The sequence below is a fragment of the Mustela lutreola genome, chromosome 13, assembly GCF_030435805.1.
Source record: "Mustela lutreola isolate mMusLut2 chromosome 13, mMusLut2.pri, whole genome shotgun sequence".
In the NCBI taxonomy this organism is placed as follows: Eukaryota; Metazoa; Chordata; class Mammalia; order Carnivora; family Mustelidae; genus Mustela; species Mustela lutreola.
The window spans coordinates 34273749-34296249 of record NC_081302.1 but is presented as its reverse complement, the minus strand read 5'-3'; the positions used below and the strand labels follow the sequence as shown (position 1 = coordinate 34296249).

At 38.6% G+C, this 22501-nt stretch overlaps 1 protein-coding gene across 4 annotated transcripts; it reads left to right on the top strand.

Annotated features, from left to right (window-relative positions):
• Positions 1-216: 216 nt before the first annotated feature.
• On the top strand, positions 217-21980 carry KLF5 (KLF transcription factor 5). 4 transcript variants are annotated; one of them, XM_059144140.1, is made up of 4 exons: positions 217-327; positions 7179-8052; positions 9034-9093; positions 20184-21980. In XM_059144140.1, the coding sequence occupies exons 2-4, from the start codon at positions 7191-7193 to the stop codon at positions 20360-20362; spliced, it is 1101 nt and encodes a 366-aa protein (XP_059000123.1). In that variant the 5' UTR covers positions 217-327; positions 7179-7190; the 3' UTR covers positions 20363-21980. The 4 variants fall into 4 exon arrangements, with proteins under 4 accessions (XP_059000123.1, XP_059000119.1, XP_059000122.1 ...); XM_059144136.1 differs by lacking the exon at positions 217-327 and adding an exon at positions 4165-4770; XM_059144139.1 differs by lacking the exon at positions 217-327 and adding an exon at positions 4865-5030.
• Positions 21981-22501: the final 521 nt, after the last annotated feature.

Below are 22501 nucleotides of genomic sequence, written 5' to 3'. Positions count from 1 at the left end.
ATTCCCAGTGCCCCACACCCTAGGACCATTAGTGCTTTTGTCATCACATGAACAGCAATTGGTTCAAAACACCGCTCATTGTGATGATGATGAGGCCTCGTGATGTGACCTCCTTAGTGTTCTAAAAGATTGTTTGGTGTAACTGCTTCAGTTCAGGATTTTTCTCTGACCTTTCCTATCATGTTTAGAGTCAGAATTCAGATGCTGTACAGTTTAAGCTACAGTACGCCTGGCCTATAACTTGGTTCAAGGCATTTATATTTATGTCATTTTGTCTGCTTCTTATACTAACAAGGTGGAAAAAGCTATCCCAGTCCCCCCCACAAGGTAAAATTCTGGGTTTTTTGGTCGATTGCTAGAGTTTTAAAAATAGGTTAGATAAATTACAGTACATTTAGGAATTAAGTGCACATGGAGACCTTTAGGAGATATTTTATGAAGAACACATTTAAATCCAAACTTAATATAAAATTTAATTTCTTAACCGGGGTGGGAGATAGTACAAAAATAGAGTATTAATTTTTTTCTAAGGCAGCATTTTAATTTATACAAGAAAGAGGCATATTAGTTCTATTTAAATTACATATTTTTCCAACCAAAAGGGATGAAATCTTTTCTCATGTTTATTAACCTTTGTGTCAAAATGGTTTGAATGTTGGCTAATCTCAGTGGAAGCCTCTTTATTGTGTTCTGTTCTCAATGACTTTTTTTTTTTTAATTTGAAGTGTGACTTAAAGCAGTTGCCATTAATGAGAAAGTTAAACAATTTAAAATGTGAAATGTTTTAGAGGACAATAATTAGGTCCTTCATGTCTCTGTTGATACAAATTCTAACACTAGGTAGGCAATCAGTTAATACCAAGAAAGTCACTTTAAATGGAATAATGTTGTTACCCTAGAGAAGAGTGTACTCCCTTATAAAAAATTATTTTTACTCATTCTCTTGCTTTTTCTGTAGTCCGATATCACTCGGTAATTTGATTCTGACTTTACAGAGATGGAATATTCCATGAAAATTTTCCAAAGTGAATAAAATGTTGTCTAAACTGTCTTAATTTCAAGCTGTCCCTGACAGTTTGGCCGAACAACTGAATACAGATACTTCTTTTGCCGTGTCTTCCTGTGAACATTGCCCGAGTGATAGCTTCATATTTCTCTCATCTCATCATTCAGAAGCTATTTATCCATTTTTTTTTCCCCATGGCCTCCTTTAAGCCTCCTCCCTGCCCCCACCCCCCCATCACTGAATGCCTGTTCAGCCCCCACACATTCAGGCGTATTTATTCCCGTAAAGATAGTGACACTTATGGTTTATTCTAAGACTAAATCTGTGTTGCCCAGTGACTAAGGGCTTAAGCATGCACACTGCTTCTGCGCTTACCCTCCTACCTAACTTGACTACTCAACTTTATTTCTTTCCCTCAGAATTCTCTGTTTTGGCATAGTTTAGTTAACATACCACTGCCAGGCCACTAATTGATTTCTGAAACCTGACATTTGTTTTTTGTTTTCTCCTATCTCCCCTAATGGTACCGCACTACTAAGCAGGAAGGAATGCAAAGAACTAGAAAGTTCAAAGTAATTGAGGATCTGTCCATTCACACTGTCTGGCATCATGCCAATGTAGAACCTGGAACATTTGAAAAATATTTATCAAGTTTTAACCCTTTTTGTTAAAGGTTGTTAAAGTCGTGAATCAGGTTTGCAGCTGTAGCATGTGTGTTAACAGCAAGTAAGCTTGGTTGAACATGTTCTTTCTATGTTCAGAATCGCATGGCAAATGTCTCAGAAAAGGATTACTTTCCAATTTCCGTACTATTGTACAGTGCTAAGCTAGTTATTTTCTGTGAGATTGCAGAGCCTGGGATTTCAGAGAAACTATTACTTAAAAGTGGCAGTCCTGTTTTATGAATCCTTATGTCAAAAATGAAATTTAAATAAATGCTACTTATATTTGAACAAAAACATTCAACAATTGAATTCAGCTTTTCTAACATATATGTATCGAGAGCCCAGCCATAGCTAAGTTCATATCTTTATTCATTAGAAAAAAATGGAAATGTGGAAAAAAAGAACTGAACTGGACAAGTATTTTATTAAAAACTTATCAAATAGTTGGGTTTTATGTTGTTTAGCTACTGGGAAAGCATTTGTAAATGAAAGCATGTTAAAAAATGGTGTGAAATATAGAAACATTTCCAGTAAAATAACTGAATTTTATTGTAGTGAAAACAGGTTGAAATAATAGGCCACTGATGCTCCGATAAAGACAAAAGAAAAGGTCTAGAGGAGTGTAGAGGCAAATTAAAATATAAATAGATACTAACTAAATTGTATTAAACCTAAGTTAAAAAGAATTTAGAACTTCCGTTAAGACTTATCTATATCACACTCAGGTTTGATCATGTTATCAGCATTATAACTGAAAATCTGTCAAAGTTCAATTTTTAAAAAATTAAATCCCAAGCCAATTCTATAATCTGTTTTTAAATTATTTAATTACATACTTGGGTTCAATCTTAGAGAAAATCAGGACAGCTTTTTTAAAGGTGAACGTGGATACCATGGGACTGTTTGCTTAGGAAAAAATTAGCAAAAAGACTTATTAAATACTACTTTGGTAACATGAAAGTAGTCGTCAACCACTCTCTGAAAGAAGTGATCACGGCTATAAAGATGAATCATTTATTAACAAAAAGGAAATGAAAAGGAGAAAAAAATTTACAGCATAATTTTGTTCTCTAGTTATAAATACCTCTAATATTTCATGTGTATATTATTTTTTTAATCTACACACTGAAATGAGAGCCACACTTTTAAAGATCCACCTCTTTGAAGTGAACAGTTTTTCTAAGAGCTCATTTTTTAAAGCTGTTTTACTGGGAAGTGATGAGTAGGCTGTTGCATATGTAAAATTGTCTAATAGTATAGTGTGCTGTCAACATATATACATATGTAGTAATATACCAGGTATTTTTATTGCAGTTTATTGTTCCGGCTTCTCAATTTGCCAGATAAAATCATATACAAGAACATTAAGGATTAGAGAAGTGTTTTCCTTAGGTGATTGCTGGCAAAACTTCACCTTCCCATTATAATGTAGTTAATGGATGGTAATATATTTGACTACTACTTTCCTACAAATTTAGATTCCCAGTTTTCAGAGCTACTGCGCGTCTAATGTTTGGCTTCTGCGATTGTCTTTTCGTAGGAAAAGGTGCCATCGTGTTAGGTAAATGTGCTACGTTTCTGTTTTGTAAATATTACACTCCATTTTTTTTGAATATACAGTGCTAGCAAAAATCAGTCGAAGATGTAATCTCTATGTAAATACATCTGAACTAGTCAGTCGTTCGTGCTTAAATTAGCTTCCATGCTTCGGCTACAGTCAAAAGTGTAAATATTAAAAACTTCAAAATTCATATGGCCCACCCCACCCCCCTCCATACACACATACGAGTTAGAATGTGTGTGGAAACTTCTAACCACTTAAATACTGTAGGGGAAAACAAGCTTTTATCAAGGACTTCAAAAAGAAATCTTACCATTAAACCTTTTATTCACGACATTCCGGATTTGCTTTGCTAAATGGACATGTTCACTGCTGAAGAGACACAGACAAGAGAGCTGGTTTTAAATGTATCACACCGCCCCTCGTTTTCCGCTACAGAAAAGTACATTTTGTATATTAAAAAATACACACTCGTGAAACAAGTCTCTAAAAACCTTGGCGCCCCCACCTAGCTGCCTTCTGGATTTCAGCTTTTGAGTTTCAGGTCCTTGCACAACACCTAAGACGTGCAAAACTCTTTTTCTCCCTAATCCTGGCAGAGAACAGTCCGCAGAGATCTCCCTCCACGTCTCCACCCTAATTCCCTCTCTTCCTAGATTCCACCCGCTTCTCTCCTTTCCTCCGCCCCCGGCTCCGTCAGCCCAATCTGTCAGAGAAGTTGTGTACAAACTGCGCGGCCGCCCTGCGCGCGAAAGCTCGTGGCCCGAGAGGGTGGGTTAGCCCGGCGAAGGCGGGGCCTGGGTGAACTTCTCCCTTCTCATAGGCTTCCCACTCAGGCCCGGCCGGCCTCAGGGCTTCGGGATTCGCCGCAGCGCTGCCAGTCAGGTTTGGTGGGCCACGCCCACCCGGAGTTGGGTAAAATTAGAGGCGGGCGTCAAGTGTCAGTAGTCGCGGGGCAGGTACGCGCGCTCGCAGCTCGCTTACGGAGACAGACGGTGGCGGGAGCGGGCTCCGGCGAGTGAGAGAGCGCGGTGGGGCGGGGCGGGAGAAAGTGGCCGCCCGGAGGACGTTGGCGTTTACGCGTGTCGGAGCGGAAGAGTTTTGCTTTTCGTGCGCGCCTTCGAAAACCGCGCCTGCTGTTGGTTGAGGGGGTCCAGCCGGAGCCTCCCCTTCTCCGCCCGCGGCCCCGCGCCGAGCTCGCCGGCCCGAAGCAGCGTGGGCGAGGTGGAAGCGCGCCCGACCCGCGTCCCGCGCCCGGAGCCGCCCCCTGAGTGCCAATGGCCACGCGGGTGCTGACTATGAGCGCCCGCCTGGGACCCGTGCCCCAGCCGCCGGCCCCGCAGGACGAGCCCGTGTTCGCGCAGCTCAAGCCCGTGCTGGGTGCCGCGAACCCGGCCCGCGACGCGGCGCTCTTCCCCGGCGAGGAGCTGAAGCACCCGCACCACCACCCGCAGGCTCAGCCCGCGCCCCCGCAGGCACCGCAGCCGGCGCCGCCGCCCGCCGCTGGCCCGCGGCTGCCCCCTGAGGAGCTGGTCCAGGTAGGAAGAGCCGCTCCCCTCCCTCCACCCCCCTCCCCGGGAGCTCGGGCGTGTCCCGCCGCTGCGACGCGCGGGCGACAGGGGCCGCTCCAGGCTGGGGCGTGCGTCGGGGCGCTCCGGGAGCCGGAGCTGGGTGGGCAGCCCCTCCCCGCCCTGCCCTGCCCAGAAGGGCCTGGGCACCCGCAGTCCGCCGGGAGAAAGTAGGGGGACCGGAAGAGCGGGGGGTCCCGGACGAATCTCGTCAGCCGCGTCCGGGAGAGGTTAGAGGCAAGTGGGTGCTAACACGCACCTTACTTCGTGCTTTCTTAGTTTGGGGGGATGGGACTTGGTACCTCACATCCAACCTTCCTTAAATTCCGTCTTTCACCTTACCCTCCGGCCCCCGCAGTGCGCTGCCCTGGGAGGTTCCCCCACGTCGTGTCAGGTTAAGGGGAAACGCAAATCGGGGTGCTGGCGAGAGGCGCCTCGGGGTGCTGGCTTCGTATCTCTCGGCTCAGCTTGCTTTAGACGCGATCTGGGGCTGCCTTTGGGAAACGAGAGTTAGGAAAGCTAAGGTGGTATCGGAGCGTTTGTTTTTCCTTAAAAAGAAAGACCAAAAAAGACCGGGGGTGTTGTTTTCTTCGTGTGCGCGTAAATTTCCTCCCGGAGCCGCGTTGAAAGCTGGCAGTTGGCTTTTACACTTGCCCGGCAGCCGAATTAGAGCAACCGCCTGTTTCTTTCGCCCACGCAGGGAGTCATATAGCCCAGAAAAAACTTCCCGGGACTTTTAGCCTGTCCCAAGGAAAGAAGAAAAAAAAAAAAAATTGGAAACATACCCACATGCAAACAGCTGGAAGAGCTAAAATCAGAAACCACTAACCACCACGGGAGCGAAGTGCACGAAAGGGTTTAGTTCGGTTTATTTCGAGACGCTTCATTTAATAGCCCCTTGGTTTATGGCGTATTTGCTACTGAGCTGCTAGTCCGGGTGGTCCGCGAGTTTCGTCGTGCTGCAAAAGGGCAGTGGCATTTGTCAGAGATGTGACTCACATGACGAGAGCGTTAATCTTTATTTGTGAAATCGTGTTAATCTGGGAAACCGTGTCTGCATCCACCCCGAATGATAGAGGAGGTCCGATATGAAACGCTTTTGAAACTCCGTAGTAGCAAAAAAATGACTCTTCACCAGTTTCGATGCCACGGTTAATAGTTTCATGAGCCATTTAGTTGGAGTGGGTTTTTCTTTTAAAATTTACTCTTCAATGTTAAAAATTAAAATAGAAGTTCATGTTGTATTAGAATAGAAGAGAGCTGTAAAAAGACGGAGGGAGACTATTAGTTACAAGTTGGATTGTGTCCTAAAAAAAAAAAAATCGCCACTTGGAAAAGATTGGTTATTTCAGGTTTGTCACTTTTCTTTTCGGTTTGAGGCACAAGGATAAGGGATGACTGAGCTTTTTACAGAGTAAGGGGGAATGTAGCATTGGCCACTGAGGAGGACATGATAAATGTTTTGCTGATGACTGTGCTAAGGATACAGCAGCCTCTCCCCACCCACGGACTCCTTAGCACCACTCTACCAAGGGAGTGATTTTCCCCTAGGTAATTAAAGATCTGTTTTAGATAGGGATATGAATAGAACATTTCATTATCATATTAACCAATTACAGAATCTGCTGATTAAAATCAACATTTAGATCAAATGTTGAAAGTGAAGTTGCTTTGTTCTTTCAGTGGATACTGTGTTTTGCCCAAGACGGTTGTATTTAACTGTCCAGTGACCTATAAATGAGAAAAGGCACTGAAACAGCCAAGGAATATGTTTTATATCAGATGTTTCAACAATATCTGTCCAGACAAAAACAAAACAAAACAACTCTGTGATAATATTTTTAAGGTTGGTTTGCTTAGGTTTTTGTTTGTTTAAACACACCTATATTAATATAAATGTGGCATGAACAGAATTGAGGTGGTTTGGCAGTATTACAATACTGTGTTTAAGTTGCAAACTCAACTGTGGTGGGGCCAGGGAATCCTGCTTGTATGTGAGTTCTTAAACTTTATTTATTTAGATTTATTTTTATTATTATTATTAGAAAGGAATTTTTATTATTCGAACGGACTATGTATTATTGATTGGAAAAGAATATTTCTGTGTGCTGCTGCTTTTCCTTGATTTGTTTCTTTCACTTTTTGTCGGGGGCTGATTGTGGGAGCAGTTTACCAAATATACCTTATAGAGAGTTTCATAAGGCTTTTGGTAAACCAGGTTATTACACAGTTGACAAATATAATAAGTTTATAAGTGACACTTAGGAGTTTGCCCTAGTACTTTTTGCAGGTATTGTTGGGAATTTTCAGTCAGTTTGTCCTTACCCAGATAATGAGTTGGGTGGATTATGCATGTTTGTTTATCTCTTTTTTTGTAGACAAGATGTGAAATGGAGAAGTATCTGACACCTCAGCTTCCTCCAGTTTCTATAATTCCAGAGCATAAAAAGTATAGACGAGACAGTGCCTCAGTCGTAGACCAGTTCTTCACTGACAGTGAAGGGTTACCTTACAGTATCAACATGAACGTCTTCCTCCCTGACATCACTCACCTGAGAACTGGCCTCTACAAATCCCAGAGACCGTGTGTAACACACATCAAGACAGAACCTGTTACCATTTTCAGCCACCAGAGTGAAACGACTGCCCCTCCTCCGGCCCCGACCCAGGCCCTCCCTGAGTTCACCAGTATATTCAGCTCCCACCAGACCGCAGCTCCAGAGGTGAACAATATTTTCATCAAACAAGAACTTCCTACACCAGATCTTCATCTTTCTGTCCCTCCCCAGCAGGGCCACCTCTACCAGCTACTGAATACACCGGATCTAGATATGCCCAGTTCTACAAACCAGACAGCAGTAATGGACACTCTCAATGTTTCTATGTCAGCCGCCATGACAGGCCTTAACACACACACCTCTGCTGTTCCGCAGACTGCAATGAAACAGTTCCAGGGCATGCCCCCTTGCACATACACAATGCCAAGTCAGTTTCTGCCACAGCAGGCCACTTACTTTCCCCCGTCACCACCAAGCTCAGAGCCGGGAAGTCCAGATAGACAAGCAGAGATGCTCCAGAATCTGACCCCACCTCCATCCTATGCTGCTACAATTGCTTCTAAACTGGCAATTCACAATCCAAATTTACCTGCCACCCTGCCAGTTAACTCGCAAAGCATCCAGCCTGTCAGATACAATAGGAGGAGTAACCCGGATTTGGAGAAACGACGCATCCACTACTGTGATTACCCTGGTACGTGATATAACCGGGTTGAAGCAGCAATACCTGTGTTGAGAGAGAGTGTGTGTGTGTGCGCGCGCGCGCATACCTTTTTTAATCTCAGATTTTAAATTTACGTAGGAAAGTAGTACTTGACAAGGAAAAAAACCACCTACTTTCGTATCTCAAGTCTTTTTGCTGTACCCTGAAATGTTTGTCTCTTGCTGGTTTTATGTATTTAAAAAAAAAACAGAAAGCTAGAATATTCTGGAAAAAGGTTACTTTGGACTTCTTTATTTCTAATATTGAATAAAAATTAGAATTCTGTGTTATGCCAGAGTTACTTGTGTAACGTATAAATTGGAGTTCTTAATTCTAAATTAAAATAACCCAAAAAGAATTAGATAAGGTAGGGAAAATAAGGTGTGGTAATGAAGCGGGAGATTAAGTAGGCTGCTCTGTTGATGGTGTATTACAAGACTGTCTACAGAAAAGATTTAAGAATAGTTCTGATAGCATGTGAGCATATGCTCATTCTTGAATTGAGGATGGTGATGGCTTTATCTACAAGTTGCTGGCATAAGCTAGTTTATGATTAATACAGGGTATAATTTATTGACTGTGGTACATGATAAAGCGTGATACACTAAATAAAAAAACAAATGTACAGAAAATTGCAGTCATCTTGGATAAAGGTTTAACGCTGTCAGCTCTAGAGCCAGTAAAAGTTTTTAGATCACTGAAGTATATGTTAACTAGCATAAAGCACCTACTGTAATATAAACACGTATTTCCCATTTGTAGCTTACTTGCTTATCTGCGTTTTCTGCTAAAGTGGTACATAAAGTAAATCACTTGATACTTTTAATAAGGTCACAGGGGGCACCCTTTAAAACTGACGCTTCAAATATTGATTTCTTCTTTAAAGCCCGATTTTAAACACTGAATCATCAAATGTAAAGATTTCAAAAGATCTCTGAAATGACAAGCTGTTCTTCCTCTCCTTTATTTCAGGCTGCACAAAAGTTTATACAAAGTCTTCTCATTTAAAAGCTCACCTGAGGACTCATACTGGTATGTAATTTTCTTGTTAATTCTGTGAGTTGTGTAAATAGTGTAAGTGGTATTCATCCTTTTATAAGCCAACACGTGTTTGATCTCTTCTTTCTTCTGTCAACCTTTATTTTTTAATGGCCGACCTTTTTAGCACTGGCTTGGCTCAAAATTCAGTTCAGCGAAAAAGTCTAGTTGAAGGCTGATGTTCCCTTACTAAGGCCTTGCCATGTCACCTCACGTAGAATGAATTGCCCAAAAACGTTAAACAACAATGTTTACTAATGGATTTTAATGGCACTGCTATTTCTGCCTTGAAGGAAAAAGAACGTAACTCATTTTCTTTCTTCCATAACAAATCAGTTGGCTTCTGAGGTACATTAAATGCTAAAACTTTTCCATTTAGCATGTAAAGCATAACTGCCTAATACATTATCTTTAATTTCACCTTTAACCTAAAATCTCTGTTTAGCATTTTTTCTGTGGTTGATGAAATGAAGGGCCGAAATTGTGGACTATTAAAATCAGGCAAAGATGGGGTCATGGTTTAAAAGTTAATTCTACACACTGTGCCAGCCCAGATTTGAGCTATTTAAGACTATCTTTATTCTAGTTTATATTTCGTCCTTGTTTAGAATGTGCTTTTATGTGGAGTCACTTTAATTTTACAAATACTTATTTTGTCAAATCTATACATTCACTTTGGAATGCTTTTTAATTATAAAACTATATTAGAAACCATTTTAGGACAAAACTACATGGCATGCTTTTAAAAAGCTTCCAAATACCCAAAATATTTTAAAATACATAGATGGTTACTATCTGTGATTTTCCTAAAAGGCTGTCCCTGAAGGAAAGAACTTATATGAAATGATAGTGTTTTTTTCCCTCGGTAAATTCAGCCTTACCTAAAGTTCAAAGAATAAGTTTGCTAATAAAAGCAATGACCTAGCAAAATGTTTTATTCCATCATTGCTATGGAAACCAAAGTATTCAACAGTTTCTTTGAATGGGTTGTTGGATTAGTGTGAGGACTTGAATCTCCCCAGGCTAGATGTTACTATGGAAATTGAGTTTTGATAAATGAAGTAGTTATCTCTAACTGCTGCATTAAAAAGTAAAAGCCTTTGAACAAAGGTCAGTGCTGAGATAGAACACTAGGAGGAATATGGCTGCAGACATTTTGTATGCATGTAAGGAAGTAATACTTGATATCTTAGTGATAAACACTCCTTATTAAAATCTAAGTAGTATTGGCATCAGGGTAGATTCCAGGACTTTCTGAGAAATTGCTTTTAAAGAAAAGATAGCTCAGGTATTTATCAGTGAAATGAATGGGTGGTTTTGGCCTGAAGTTTTTTAGCTATAAAGCAATTATATGAAAGGCATGATCCTACATAAGCAGCTCAAGTACAAATTATGTTTGTAGTTAAACAAACACTATAAGTATATAATAAACTCAGTCTAAAGTTTTCAAAATGCAAATGATGGCCAAGAAAACATTCCATGTAGAAATACTAAAATAGCTGTTAATAGAATAAACAGTTGTGTTAGGGAAGAAAACACTGAAAATGGGGTTTTACCTGAATTTTGACTAGTGGGAGTAGAAATAAGTTTGAAACATTTGAACGATTAATTTTTTTTCTTCTTTGAAAGCCCTTGAAATGGGAGTTACGAAGGAGGGAACATGTTTTTCATGAGGTTTAAAGTCTCCTAATAAAAAGAGTGCAATTGCATATCACACTGTAATCAACTGCTTATTGCAGGGATATAGTCAGCATATCTGAGTGGCCTTGAAACCCCTGTCAGGGGTTAGTGCTCTCAATACTTAATAGCTGGGATTCTGGAACTTGACCTGCTGGCAAAGAAATTTAATAGTGGGCTGTCTTAACAGTGATCGTACTAATAAAATCAAACTAAAACGAGGACTCAGGCCTAGTTTGGGTCCCATGCATCAACTTTCTCACCTGATCATACGTGTGGCCATCAACATCTAATGAATGAGACCATGTAATCCAGTTTAATAAAGTTTTGTTTGATACAGTCTCAAATGCCTTGTTGGGGGGAGGGTTTGTAGCTGACTTGTTCATCTGGCTAAACCCGTTCTTGGGTAATCATAGAGCATTGAGGTGGTTTTCTCCTCATTTCTAGTTTCTAGACACTGTCTTTTAAAATTACCTGTGCTTTCTCATTGCATCCTCCCTGTTTTTTTAATGAATGTATCTGAAGTGAGAATATCTTTGTTTTTCCCTCTTTCTCCCTTAAAGACCTAGGTATTTCTAAACAGCTTCACCTATTTAATAGCTGTTTAGTTTTGAATACAGGTTCCCCACTGTGCCCTCCATCCTGCTCCCACCCTGGACAGTTTATTAGGAGATTTTAAAAAAAAATCTATATGGGGATCTTGAATTTGATACACAAAATTGCTTTTTTTTTTTTTTTTTTAAAGATTTTATTTATTTATTTGACAGAGAGAGATCACAAGTAGGCAGAGAGGCAGGCAGAGAGAGAGAGAGAGAGAGAGAGGAGGAAGCAGGCTCCCTGCTGAGCAGAGAGCCCGATGCGGGACTCGATCCCAGGACCCTGAGATCATGACCTGAGCTGAAAGCAGTGGCTTAACCCACTGAGCCACCCAGGCGCCCCACACAAAATTGCTTTTTAAGGGATTGCCATTTTGCAGGCAGAATGTGAAAAGCCACCCTAGCATTTCCATGGAATATAATTGTAATTGCTTTAAAATGTCAAGTTACCTTATGTTTTAAAAATGATTTAAGCAATTAAAACAAACTACATCTGAATTCTATTTAATTGCTTATTCTGGAGTTTCAGACAGTAAGTGCTTCTTGACTTGCAAATTGAACATAAGGGAATGGTCTTTCCAAAACAAGACCTTTTTCTTGAAGATAACCAGTTTTCTTGAACCAGAAATTCCATGGCATCCTTCTAAGCATTTTTCTAAGTTTATACACTTGATTTCTCTCTTACTTATAAAGAATATACAGGTAGTACAAAGTTCTACGAATGGTCTCACAAAACACCTGGAATGTACTTTTCCTGTATTTTAAGAAATGGTTATATTTCACTTACATGTCCATATATTATAGGTCTGTAGAGGTACCCCTTGTATGGGTGTGTGGGTGTTTGTGTTAGTTGTAATGTGTGTATACACATACCATGCCTCTGGTTAGAAATAATTATGGCTGCTTCTGGACAGTAGTGTCAGCTGGTATACTGTACTTTAAAAGCATGTAACTGCAAATGTTCTGCTGAAATTTGTGTATGCCTTTTTGATGTATATAAGGGACTGTACTCACTGCCATCTAAAAATGCTCCTGAGCACTTTCTAAGGAAAAGATTTCAGTTAAGCATGTTGCTCTTACAAATCAGCTGAAGATTTAAAGTAATTCTAAGCACAGGCTTGAGGCCAAAAAAGGTTAAATATAATAGGGAAAGAAAGTTAAGGCTATAATATACAAAGAAAAATTTGCAAGAAACTGAAAATCTTTCTTAACTACTGTTACTAGTTTCTTGGTGTGGCTGAAATACAGTTTTTACTTTGAGTTTGGAAATTTCTTTGAAAATGGTGTTCATGGTTTAGTAAAAAGTATTTTCCAAAGAAAAAGTTCTGAAACTAGTGAACTCACTCAGTACAGGTGTTTAAAATCTTAGTGCTTTCAGTCACATGAGTGGATATGTACTTAATCCTAAAGAATACCTGAAAGTGGTTGGGAAATTAGGGTAAGGAAACATTTTTAGACATTGAGCAGTCTCAGCTACCTGGAACGGGGCAGAAAATGAGCAATTGTGTGTGCATGGAAGTCTTTGAGCCACACACACACTTGGCTCAAGTATCCCTTAGACCGAGACTGTTTGTACAGGCCCTTACAACTTGCCAAGGGCTGACAAGGAGAGGACAATTGGAAATAACCCCCCAAAAGAAAATGGAAACTACAGTAACATAGGAACACAAAATGGATTCAGGGAGGCACTATACTGTTAGTGCTGCATTTTACAGTGAGCTGTTCGGGATGCTTTGTTTAATTAAGAAAAAAATGCACAGTACCTTTTGGAAAGATTTTTAGGCCAAGTCTTAAATTTTAAGGGGGTACATTCCCATATCCTGTTTCACTTATGTAGAACACTTTATTTCCTAATGACACATTAATATTTTAGTATGCATACTTTAAAATGTACAATCTCTTCTTGAGATGATTTTAGTTTCAGTTTAGGTACTAAACTCCTTACATAAATTTCCTGTCTAGTTCTTTATTCCATACTTACTTACTATCTATTTAATGTCTATTAGGTATAGATTGGCGTCTAAAAATACTGACAAGAGTTGACAGGAATTTTCAATTCATGGTACTTGGCCACTAAAACCTTCAAAATGTTGAGAACATGAGTTACTCCTTTGTGGAATTGTGGAAGGAAGGAAAGTATTAAAACAATTTCACTTCCTTGAAAAATTATTTAGCATAAGTCTCTCCTCTCTAGATGAAGTAGGTAGTTAGATGGCCATAATGGAGATCATACAGTTTGGATCTAGAGTCAGTCCATTGGTGTTTTACTTGGTAACCTGTTTTACTGGTAGAGGTGGAAGAGTTGGGCAGGATGAAATTACTTAGGATCCAGTGGATTTTTTGAGTCTGTATTTGAAAATGTGCAGGTAAAAGTATCACATTTAGCTTATAATTTCAGATATTATTAAAATTCCTAAATTACTTTTATTTGCAGCTTTGAAATTTATTCTCTATTGACCATTTAAAGCTTACATAAGAAAAGTAGTGGCTTAAGAGACTTGCTACTTCAGACCCTTGGAAAAGGTATTTATGAGCATGAAAACTTAGAAACAATTTTTTTTAATGACTCACTGGGAAAATTAAACTTTGCTTCTAGGACTTGTTCTTTTCATCTGAAAAACATTTACATAGGAAATTGATAAAACATTGTCTTGAGATGATAAGGCTTATCAAAGCTTAAGATGTATAATTTGATTAAGCAAAAATTTTGTGGAGAATCCAAAGAGAATCTCTCCCTTCCGTTTTGTTCTTAGAAACTAGTGGGAGAAAGGTAGTTCATAAGCAGATGAAATGGAATTGCTGAAGAAGGTCAGATAGAAATAAGCAGCTCTGAAGGTAGAGAGAATGTAATACACTTTTTTTTAATCTAATAATTTAATCATCCAAGATTTTTACTTTGACAGGTATTTTTAGTTCTATAGAATGTAGTAGCTGTTTACTTGATGACCTACATTTTTTTTTTCTGGTGGAAGGTTAGAAACAAAGTGATGTCCTACTTTAGTAAAAGTATCTCTCTAGCACTATTCCTATTCTATCAGCCTGTATTATTTATACTCAAGGACCTTTAAATCTGATAGGGGAAGTTAGCTGTTCTAGAAGTGCACATTTAGGTAACTTAGAATAAAACAGAATAATGTTTCTTTCTGACTACTTTATAAATACAGACCTTTTAAGAGTTGGGAGAAAACGTGTCAAGTCAAGGTAGCCACAGTAAATGCATTAGAGGAAAGGCTATCCTAGTACTCATTCAGTGCTAGAAAAGTTAAAATACAGAATTTGTTTGTTTTGGTTTAAAGGGGGAAGGTAAAATCTTTCATTAACTGTTTTTTGAAAAAGTCAGTTTAGGTTCTTAATAAAGTGAATCTGAGTGTCATCTTTTTGTCAGTAGACTCAAGAATTGATATTTCATTAACACAGTTAGCAAGGATTTTTCAGTGTTTTTGTGGGGAACCCTTAGGAGATGTGCAGAAACTTGGGGGCCTAGAGAGTCGCTCAGGGAGGAGACTGCAAATGTATCCTCTGACTGCAGTTTGGATTGGTCAGGTCACTTTTTTTAGCCCCAGAAGTCCCTTTGCTGTTTTAGACCAGCAGTAGGAGCTTCAGAACTCCTTCGTCTTCATCAATTAGTCCATTTCTGTAAAGGAGCACTTGTTTTATCCTTGCACAATTCTCTACATGATGGATAATAAATGGATTCCTTGCTAAATGGATTCTGAACATGTCCTAAAAGCACTAAACACACATTTAGTGAGATAATAGAACCAGGGAGTTGGTGGCGGTGGCGGGTGGGGGTAGACAGTCTGACAGTTGGGTAGATTGCACCAGGTGCTTTCCTGTCTCTTAATAATACCTTACCTTTTTTTTTTTTTAAGATTTTATTTATTTATTTGACAGAGATCACAAGTAGGCAGAGAGGCAGGCAAAGAGAGAGAGGGAAGCAGGCTCCCCGCTGAGCAGAGAGCTGATGCGGGGCTCGATCCCAGGATCATGACTCGAGCTGAAGGCAGAGGTTTTAACGTACTGAGCCACCCAGGTGCCCCCCTTACCTTCTTTTCATGGATGAAAAAATCAGAATTCGTCAGGCTTGGGCCAAACATGGGATTGTTCCAAAGATGCATTACGAGAAGTGTGGCATTGCAGCTGGAGCAGAAGATAGTCTGTCCTTGAGGAACTTCCAAAGCTAGTTAAGGAGGCAAAACACAGCTGTTTGAACCCTCTTAACAGCAGTATATGTGCAAGTGCAAACCAGTCATTCAGAACGAATGTAAGTGGTACTATAGGGGGATACAGAGAAATGGAATGATCTCTCCTGGCCTGTCAGAGGTTTTCTGGAAGTGTTAAGGTGAATCAGATTTCAAAGAACGGGTAAGCATATGAACTGACCACAAATTGGCAGGGAGAAAGAAGGAATTTCTTGTATTTCCTTTGAATTAATCAGTTTCCTGAAAAAGGGTGCATTATTGACAGGATACTGTTTATCTAGTAAATACTAGTTGCATTTTGCAAATACAGATAATACTAATCTTCTAAATGAACTCTTCTGTTACAAGTGTAGGAGATGTGCTTTTAATAATACGATGAGTTTTAATGAAAAGATTTTTTAAATGGAAAATTACTGGCATAGCTACATAAAAATACAAATTAATGAGCCCAAATTATACTACCTTATCTTCTTTCTAGTTACTATTGTTTCCCCAATAATTTCTTTAATCTTTTGATTGTTTTCCCATTTTTCACCTTTTCTTAGAATATATAGAGACTGTTTCAGACTCAATTCCCTAAGTGTCTAATGATGTCTAGTAATGTTTTAAATCTAACAATGTAAAAAGTATAATTATTAAATTACATAAAAACATTTTCCTTCTGAAATAAGAGCTGATTTAAGTACCAACTACTAAAATAATTTATTCCACTTCAACTGTTTGCATTATTTTGTTTTCTCAGAATGGGAAATGGATTTTAAGTTGAGGCCAGTGACTTAAGTCTTTTTTTTTTTTTTTTTTTTAAGAGAGAATTAAGATTCCGTCTTAATTTTGTTTTTCAAGTCATTTAGTGCAGATTACACTTGTTTACTAAATACTGGTTTTTTAAATTCTGGTAGTCTCTGTTGGATACAATTGATTGAATTACCTACCTTTTAGTTATCAGGCAGTACAATTTCCTGGTAATAAACTTCTAAAAAGTTACCTAAATAGCTATTCTGAGCAATATTTCCATGTATGATATTTTTCTTTTGTTAGAAGAATGTGTGTGGAACGTTCTAGGAAAAGACCTTGGTGTAGGAGTCTATTGAATATGTTCAGCAGAGCAGAGAAACCTCCCATTCTGTTGTGGTAGGTTCAGAAGTCATTTTTTACCTGTTTATCAGAGGGAAAAAATGAGGATTTTTTTTAGTCCATTGCTAAAGATTTCAGGTACATTGTAAACATGTTCTGTTAACCCCCTGAAATTCATTTGTAAAGGGAAACGATCATGAGGTGATATCTGAGGGATTGTCAGAACAGTTCTCTGGACCCCACTGGTCCTGAGAGGTGGGTCTTCACTGGAGGCTGTTCATGTATGCCCTGTGCTTCCCACCATCAGCCTGTTCTGAGTCCATTAATCTGTTCCATAACTGACCTTCCTCAAGTGGCTTTAGAATCTTTAAATAAATTTGAACAAAAAGTGTTCTTAAATTGTTCGTATAGAGTTAATGGAGTATTTGCTAATGGAGAGCTTAAGTAGGATGCTAAGGAAAAGTGGCAGGCCCAGATTCTTAATCTGGAGCTCATTGTTTCACTTCTAACTCATGAGTTGCTGTGAGGTTTAAGTGAAATAATGAGAAATACCTGGTTCTGCAGTCTGTACTCAATGAATGTTTGTGTCTGTTCCCTTCTTTCCCTGGTAGTGCTTTGCTTCCCATTTTTATGAAATATATTCATTGTTCTTCTCAGTACTGAAAGTGTGTATATTGAGCTTGAATAATTTCTAAAAAAGATAAGGGATTCCTAGCAAAAATACTTCTGGTTAATTTTAAAGTAGAAGAAAAGACTTTTTTTGAGATTAAGTTGAAGCTTGTTTTCAATGCTGTTCAAACTTGTCACTTTTTTTCTTTTTGCCTTTGGAAAGTTTCACATTAACAGCATGAGAACTTAAAAATACAGTTGATGTTGAAAGAGCTTAACTAAATATTTTAAATTGGTGGTATTGGAAAGAGATTCTGTAAAAATCCAATTAAACTTTTGAAAGCTCTATCCTGTTGAAATAACTTAAAGGAAGTCAGTTTGGTTTCCCAGAAGTACTGTGCATAGTGTTTCTGGCTGAGGAAGAAAGGCCCGAACTACTATTTGGCCAGAAATTGGGTACCAGCTTCCTCTATGATGTTTTACTTGAGCCGTGTTGACACTTGAATAAATCCCATAGAAACTGCCCCAAGTGGGGAATAGTTGTCCTTGCTTTTATAGTAAAGACTTGGCCCTGTAACTAATGTCCCCACACACTGGTAGTATTCTTGGCTGAATAATCTATAGATGTGCATAAATTGAGAGCAAAACCCCAAATGTTTTAGGAACTTTAATGGCTACCGTTTTTCAACCAATCAGTAAAGTAAACTTTAAAAAATATTGGTGCAGTTTATTGCTTCATAGCCAATAAAAATAGTGAACAAAAAGAGTCTAGTGTCCCTTGTTTCTTAAATAAACTCTGAAAATTCAGTTCTCTTGCTATTTAATTATTAAATGCAAAAAACTAGAATGATTTCTTTTAAAATTGGAGCACTTTTTGAATTTTTTTCCTTGCCTCAGACATCAGAAGTAACTTTCTCTTTCCATTAATTGACAGTGAAGTATTTAACCAACATGTTTGTTTCTGCGATTTACTTTTCACAAGGAACAAAAACAAATGCTTGTGCAAAAGTAACTTTTCGCTTTGATTTACAAGAGTGCGTGCTAGTATTAAATAATATGAACACAAATTGAGAGAGAAGAGTTTACTGCAGTTACTTAAAACGTTTGAGTGTGTTTTATAGAATTTATACTGGAAAAAAAAAAAACTTCAGGAATTGAGACAATATATTTTAAAAGAAAATTTTTTAAAAATGACAGATTTCTGTATTGGTTCAGAGGAGAGGAGAGGAGAGAGGAAATATTTTTGGGGATGCATACCGTAGAAGTTGAAAGAAAAATCTAGGAGATAACAGGTATAAATTTTGAAGGGCTATTCTGCCCCTTTGTCCTTATGGGATTTTAAGAGTCAGAGTAGTTACCAGGACAGCAAAAATAAATTAACTACAAGCTGTAGAAATCTCAGTTGTTGTGTACAGTGTCTTGTAAAATGTGGACTCAGTTGAGTAATCTTAAAACTTCCTGAACATGATACTGCTAAATCAGACAGAAAGGTTGTTGGGTTTCATTGTGGTACTAAGTAGAGTGTTCAAAGTGACTTGGAGGCTCTTCTCTTTCACAACAAACCACGTTTTAAGGAATTCAGGAGTGTGACTATTTACAGTTTTAAAAGGTATCCAAATAAAACTGGGCAGTAAGCCAACAGTAGTACTTTATTTAATAAGAAAATTTATCTCAAAACTTTCAAATTCATAGAAAAATCTAACATAAGGGAGCTTAAATAATAGCAGTAAAACTTCCTTAGGTTTTGGGATTTATTTAGGGGAATACCTGATCTCAGTTTAAATAGGGTTAATTCTTACACTGGGAGTTAAGACTGCATTATCAATATTAAGTGGATTTGAAAGATTAGCAACTAGCAGACTTCAGACAACATTAAGAATATTACAAATTGTGGTGGGATTGTGGCCTAAATGTCAGTTTGGTTACCAGAGTTAGAAAGTGCTGTGAAAGAATAAGGAGATTGATTGATTAGAGACTTTTAAAACAGGTATAATGCTTGTTAAACTCCATGAGAACAGGCATTTTTGTTCTGTTGACCACTGTGTCCCACATACTCCAGACAGTGCCTGGCAGGTAATAGACACAGGGCAGATAAATGTCTGTATCCGCAAATGTTAGAAGTATTACAGTTCCATGATTCTTCACCAAAGTGAGGTTATTGGTATCAGACTTTCTGATCTGGTTGAGGAATTTATTATATACAAGATGCATAAAGCCTCAAGACTAATTAAACTTTAATATGTTCTAGCTTTATTTTGGTTTTATCTGACTGAATAATGGGAAGGTGTGAATGTGTGTTTGCTGTAGTGAATTTCGAAGAGTGAGTGCCCCTTCATCCATTTTGGAGGCCCTGTGTTCAGACAGCTAACTTGTACATATGAAGGTTCATCTAGCTAATCCAGAAATTGGACCCCATTTGAAAAGGATTGCATTTGTGTGGTACATTGAGTTTGTGGTATTGGTGATTTGAGCAGCCTCGGAATGTTTTCCTCCCTTGGCTGGCAGAGCCATTAGTCCTGTGCTTCTATAACTTGGGTTTGTTGGTGTAGAAGTTGAGTTCCCACAGCGGTGATAAAGCCCCCTGAGGGCATCTAGTCATTTCATGGATTTATATGTTTGGAAACAGTACATAACAAATAAGTACCCATTCGTCTTGCACATTAGAAATCACAATTTTTCTGCTTGTGAGAAGCCCAGATACATCTATCTTTCTATAAATGTATCTACAGTATTAGGTTGAATACTACCTAGGAAAGAGTGGCTCTCTTCACTAGGTTCTTGAGGAAGTCTAGATCCTCATGGAATTTATGAACCTTCCTTCTCTTGGACCATGATTTTTTTTTTAAGACTTGTCCTTCTCAGGCAGTGTCTGCAACGTTTATCTTGCAAGCAGGCCCCCCTCACCACCTCTTGGTTGTTGTCACAGGTGAGAAGCCGTACAAGTGCACCTGGGAGGGCTGTGACTGGAGGTTCGCGCGCTCTGACGAGCTGACCCGCCACTACCGGAAGCACACCGGGGCCAAGCCATTCCAGTGCGGGGTGTGCAACCGCAGCTTCTCCCGCTCCGACCACCTGGCCCTGCACATGAAGAGGCACCAGAACTGAGAGCCCCACTGTGGCCTGCCGTGCCTATGCAATTCACACTGACGTTCTGCAGTTCCTTTGGCAAAGTTTTAAACTACAAACTTAACGTATATATATAAAAAAAAAAGAAAAAGAAAACAAAAAAACTGGAAATGTATATTTTGTATATTTGAGAAAACAGGGAATACCTTGTATGAATACCAAAGTGTTTGGTCCTTTTGAGAATCTGGAATGCTTGCTGTAGTGTATATGGCTTTACTCAAGCAGATTTCATCTCCTGACAGGCAGCCACATCTCAGTTGTGGGTAGGGGGGTGAGGGTGCAGGGTGTGTTTGCAGTGTTTCTACCTAAGCACCATCATTTAATGTGACAGTGTTTAGTAAACAAGTCAGTTGGCAGGCACAGGAAGAAGGTTGGATTGTATGTCAAGATTTTACTTGACATCAAGTAGTTTATTTTTTTTCCAATATTAGATAATTCCTTAGAGGTGCGCATTGTACCTGGCAATTCAGAAATAGCCATTGAACAAATGTGTTTTTCTGTTTGTTTTTATATGAGTTGCCTATATTTGCTATTCAAAATTTTGTAAATATGCAAATCAGCTTTATAGGTTTATTACAAATTTTTTAAGATTCTTTTTGGGGGAAAATCATAATTCTGTTTGAAAAAAAAAACATGAATACATTTACAGTTAGAATTTGTGGTAAAATACCTCTTCACACCTCACCAAATTCATTTCTTTAGGAGGAAGAAATCATTCAAATGAACTTAAAAAGCAGATTCCATGCACTGATGAAAATAGGATTACTTTAAATATGAAAGTTGTTTTATATGAATTGTGAACTCCAGAGCTTAAAAGATAAAATACGTAAAAGTGAAAACCTCTAACAATAAGCTAAGCAGTATCGTTTTAAAAAAGGAGGACTTGCAGCTCTCACGTGGCAATGTTGAATTCATGATGCAGTTTTCACATACTGGAATGTTCGCTTATGCAGTACTGTTGGTTAAACGACAATTTATATGGATTTTGCATGTAATATACAGTGAGACACAGTAATTTTACCTAAATTACAGTGCAGTTTAGTTATAATCATTGTTAATACTGACTCAGTGTCTGCCTTTAATTATTAAATGACATGTTGAAAGCGTAAGGAAGCAAGTGCTACATATATGCAATATAATAGTAATGTGATGCTGATGCTGTTAACCAAAGGGCAGAATAAATAAGCAAAATGCCAAAAGGGGTCTTAATTGAAAATGGAAACTTAATTTTGTTTTTAAAATATTGTTTATCTTTATTTATTTTGTGGTAATATAGTAAGTTTTTTTTAGAAAATTTTCATAACTTGATAAATTATAGTTTTGTTCGTTAGAAAAGTTGCTCTTAAAACGTGTAAATAGATGACAAACGGTGTAAATATTTTGTAAGGCTTCAAAATGTTTATACGTGGAACATGCCTACATACAAAGCATAAATTGGTTGCTGTTTTGCTTCTTTTCCCCTCTTATTTTTGTATTGTGGTCATTTCCTATGCAAATAATGGAGCAAACAGCTGTATAGTTGTAGAATTTTTTGAGAGAATGAGATGTTTATATATTAACGACAATTTTTTTTGGAAAATAAAAAGTGCCTAAAAGATTCATGTTTTGCCTGCCTTCTTCACCTACAACAGCAAAAACAGCAAATTCCAATCCCACATTGGGGGATAAAAGAAAAACAATTCCCACATTGAACCAAAGCTACCTTTGTTTAAAACAAAAAAAGGGGGGTTTTTTTAGAAATACTATTAAAGTATAAAGGGAGATACATAAATTTCATGAATGCTGATCCCCCCACCCTTCACCACAGACACGTTACTGCATTAGCCTTTTCAAGGTTATTTGTTGAGGTAATGGCATAGGCTCTGAAGATTTTGTTTGAGAGAAGGAGCAAGGGGGAGGGGCAGAGGGAGAGGGCTGAGCAGGAAGCCCCATCTGAGCCCAAGGCAGGAGCCCCCCAGGTCACTGCATATGCTAGTTACATTGTCTGAGGTAAATAAAACAAATTGGGCTTTTAACCTTTTTCCCCCCTTTTTAGGAGACAAAAAGATAAAATTAATCCAGTACAAACAAGCACACGTAGGGCTTGGTTTTTAATACCATTTTCCAGCGAAAAAGATG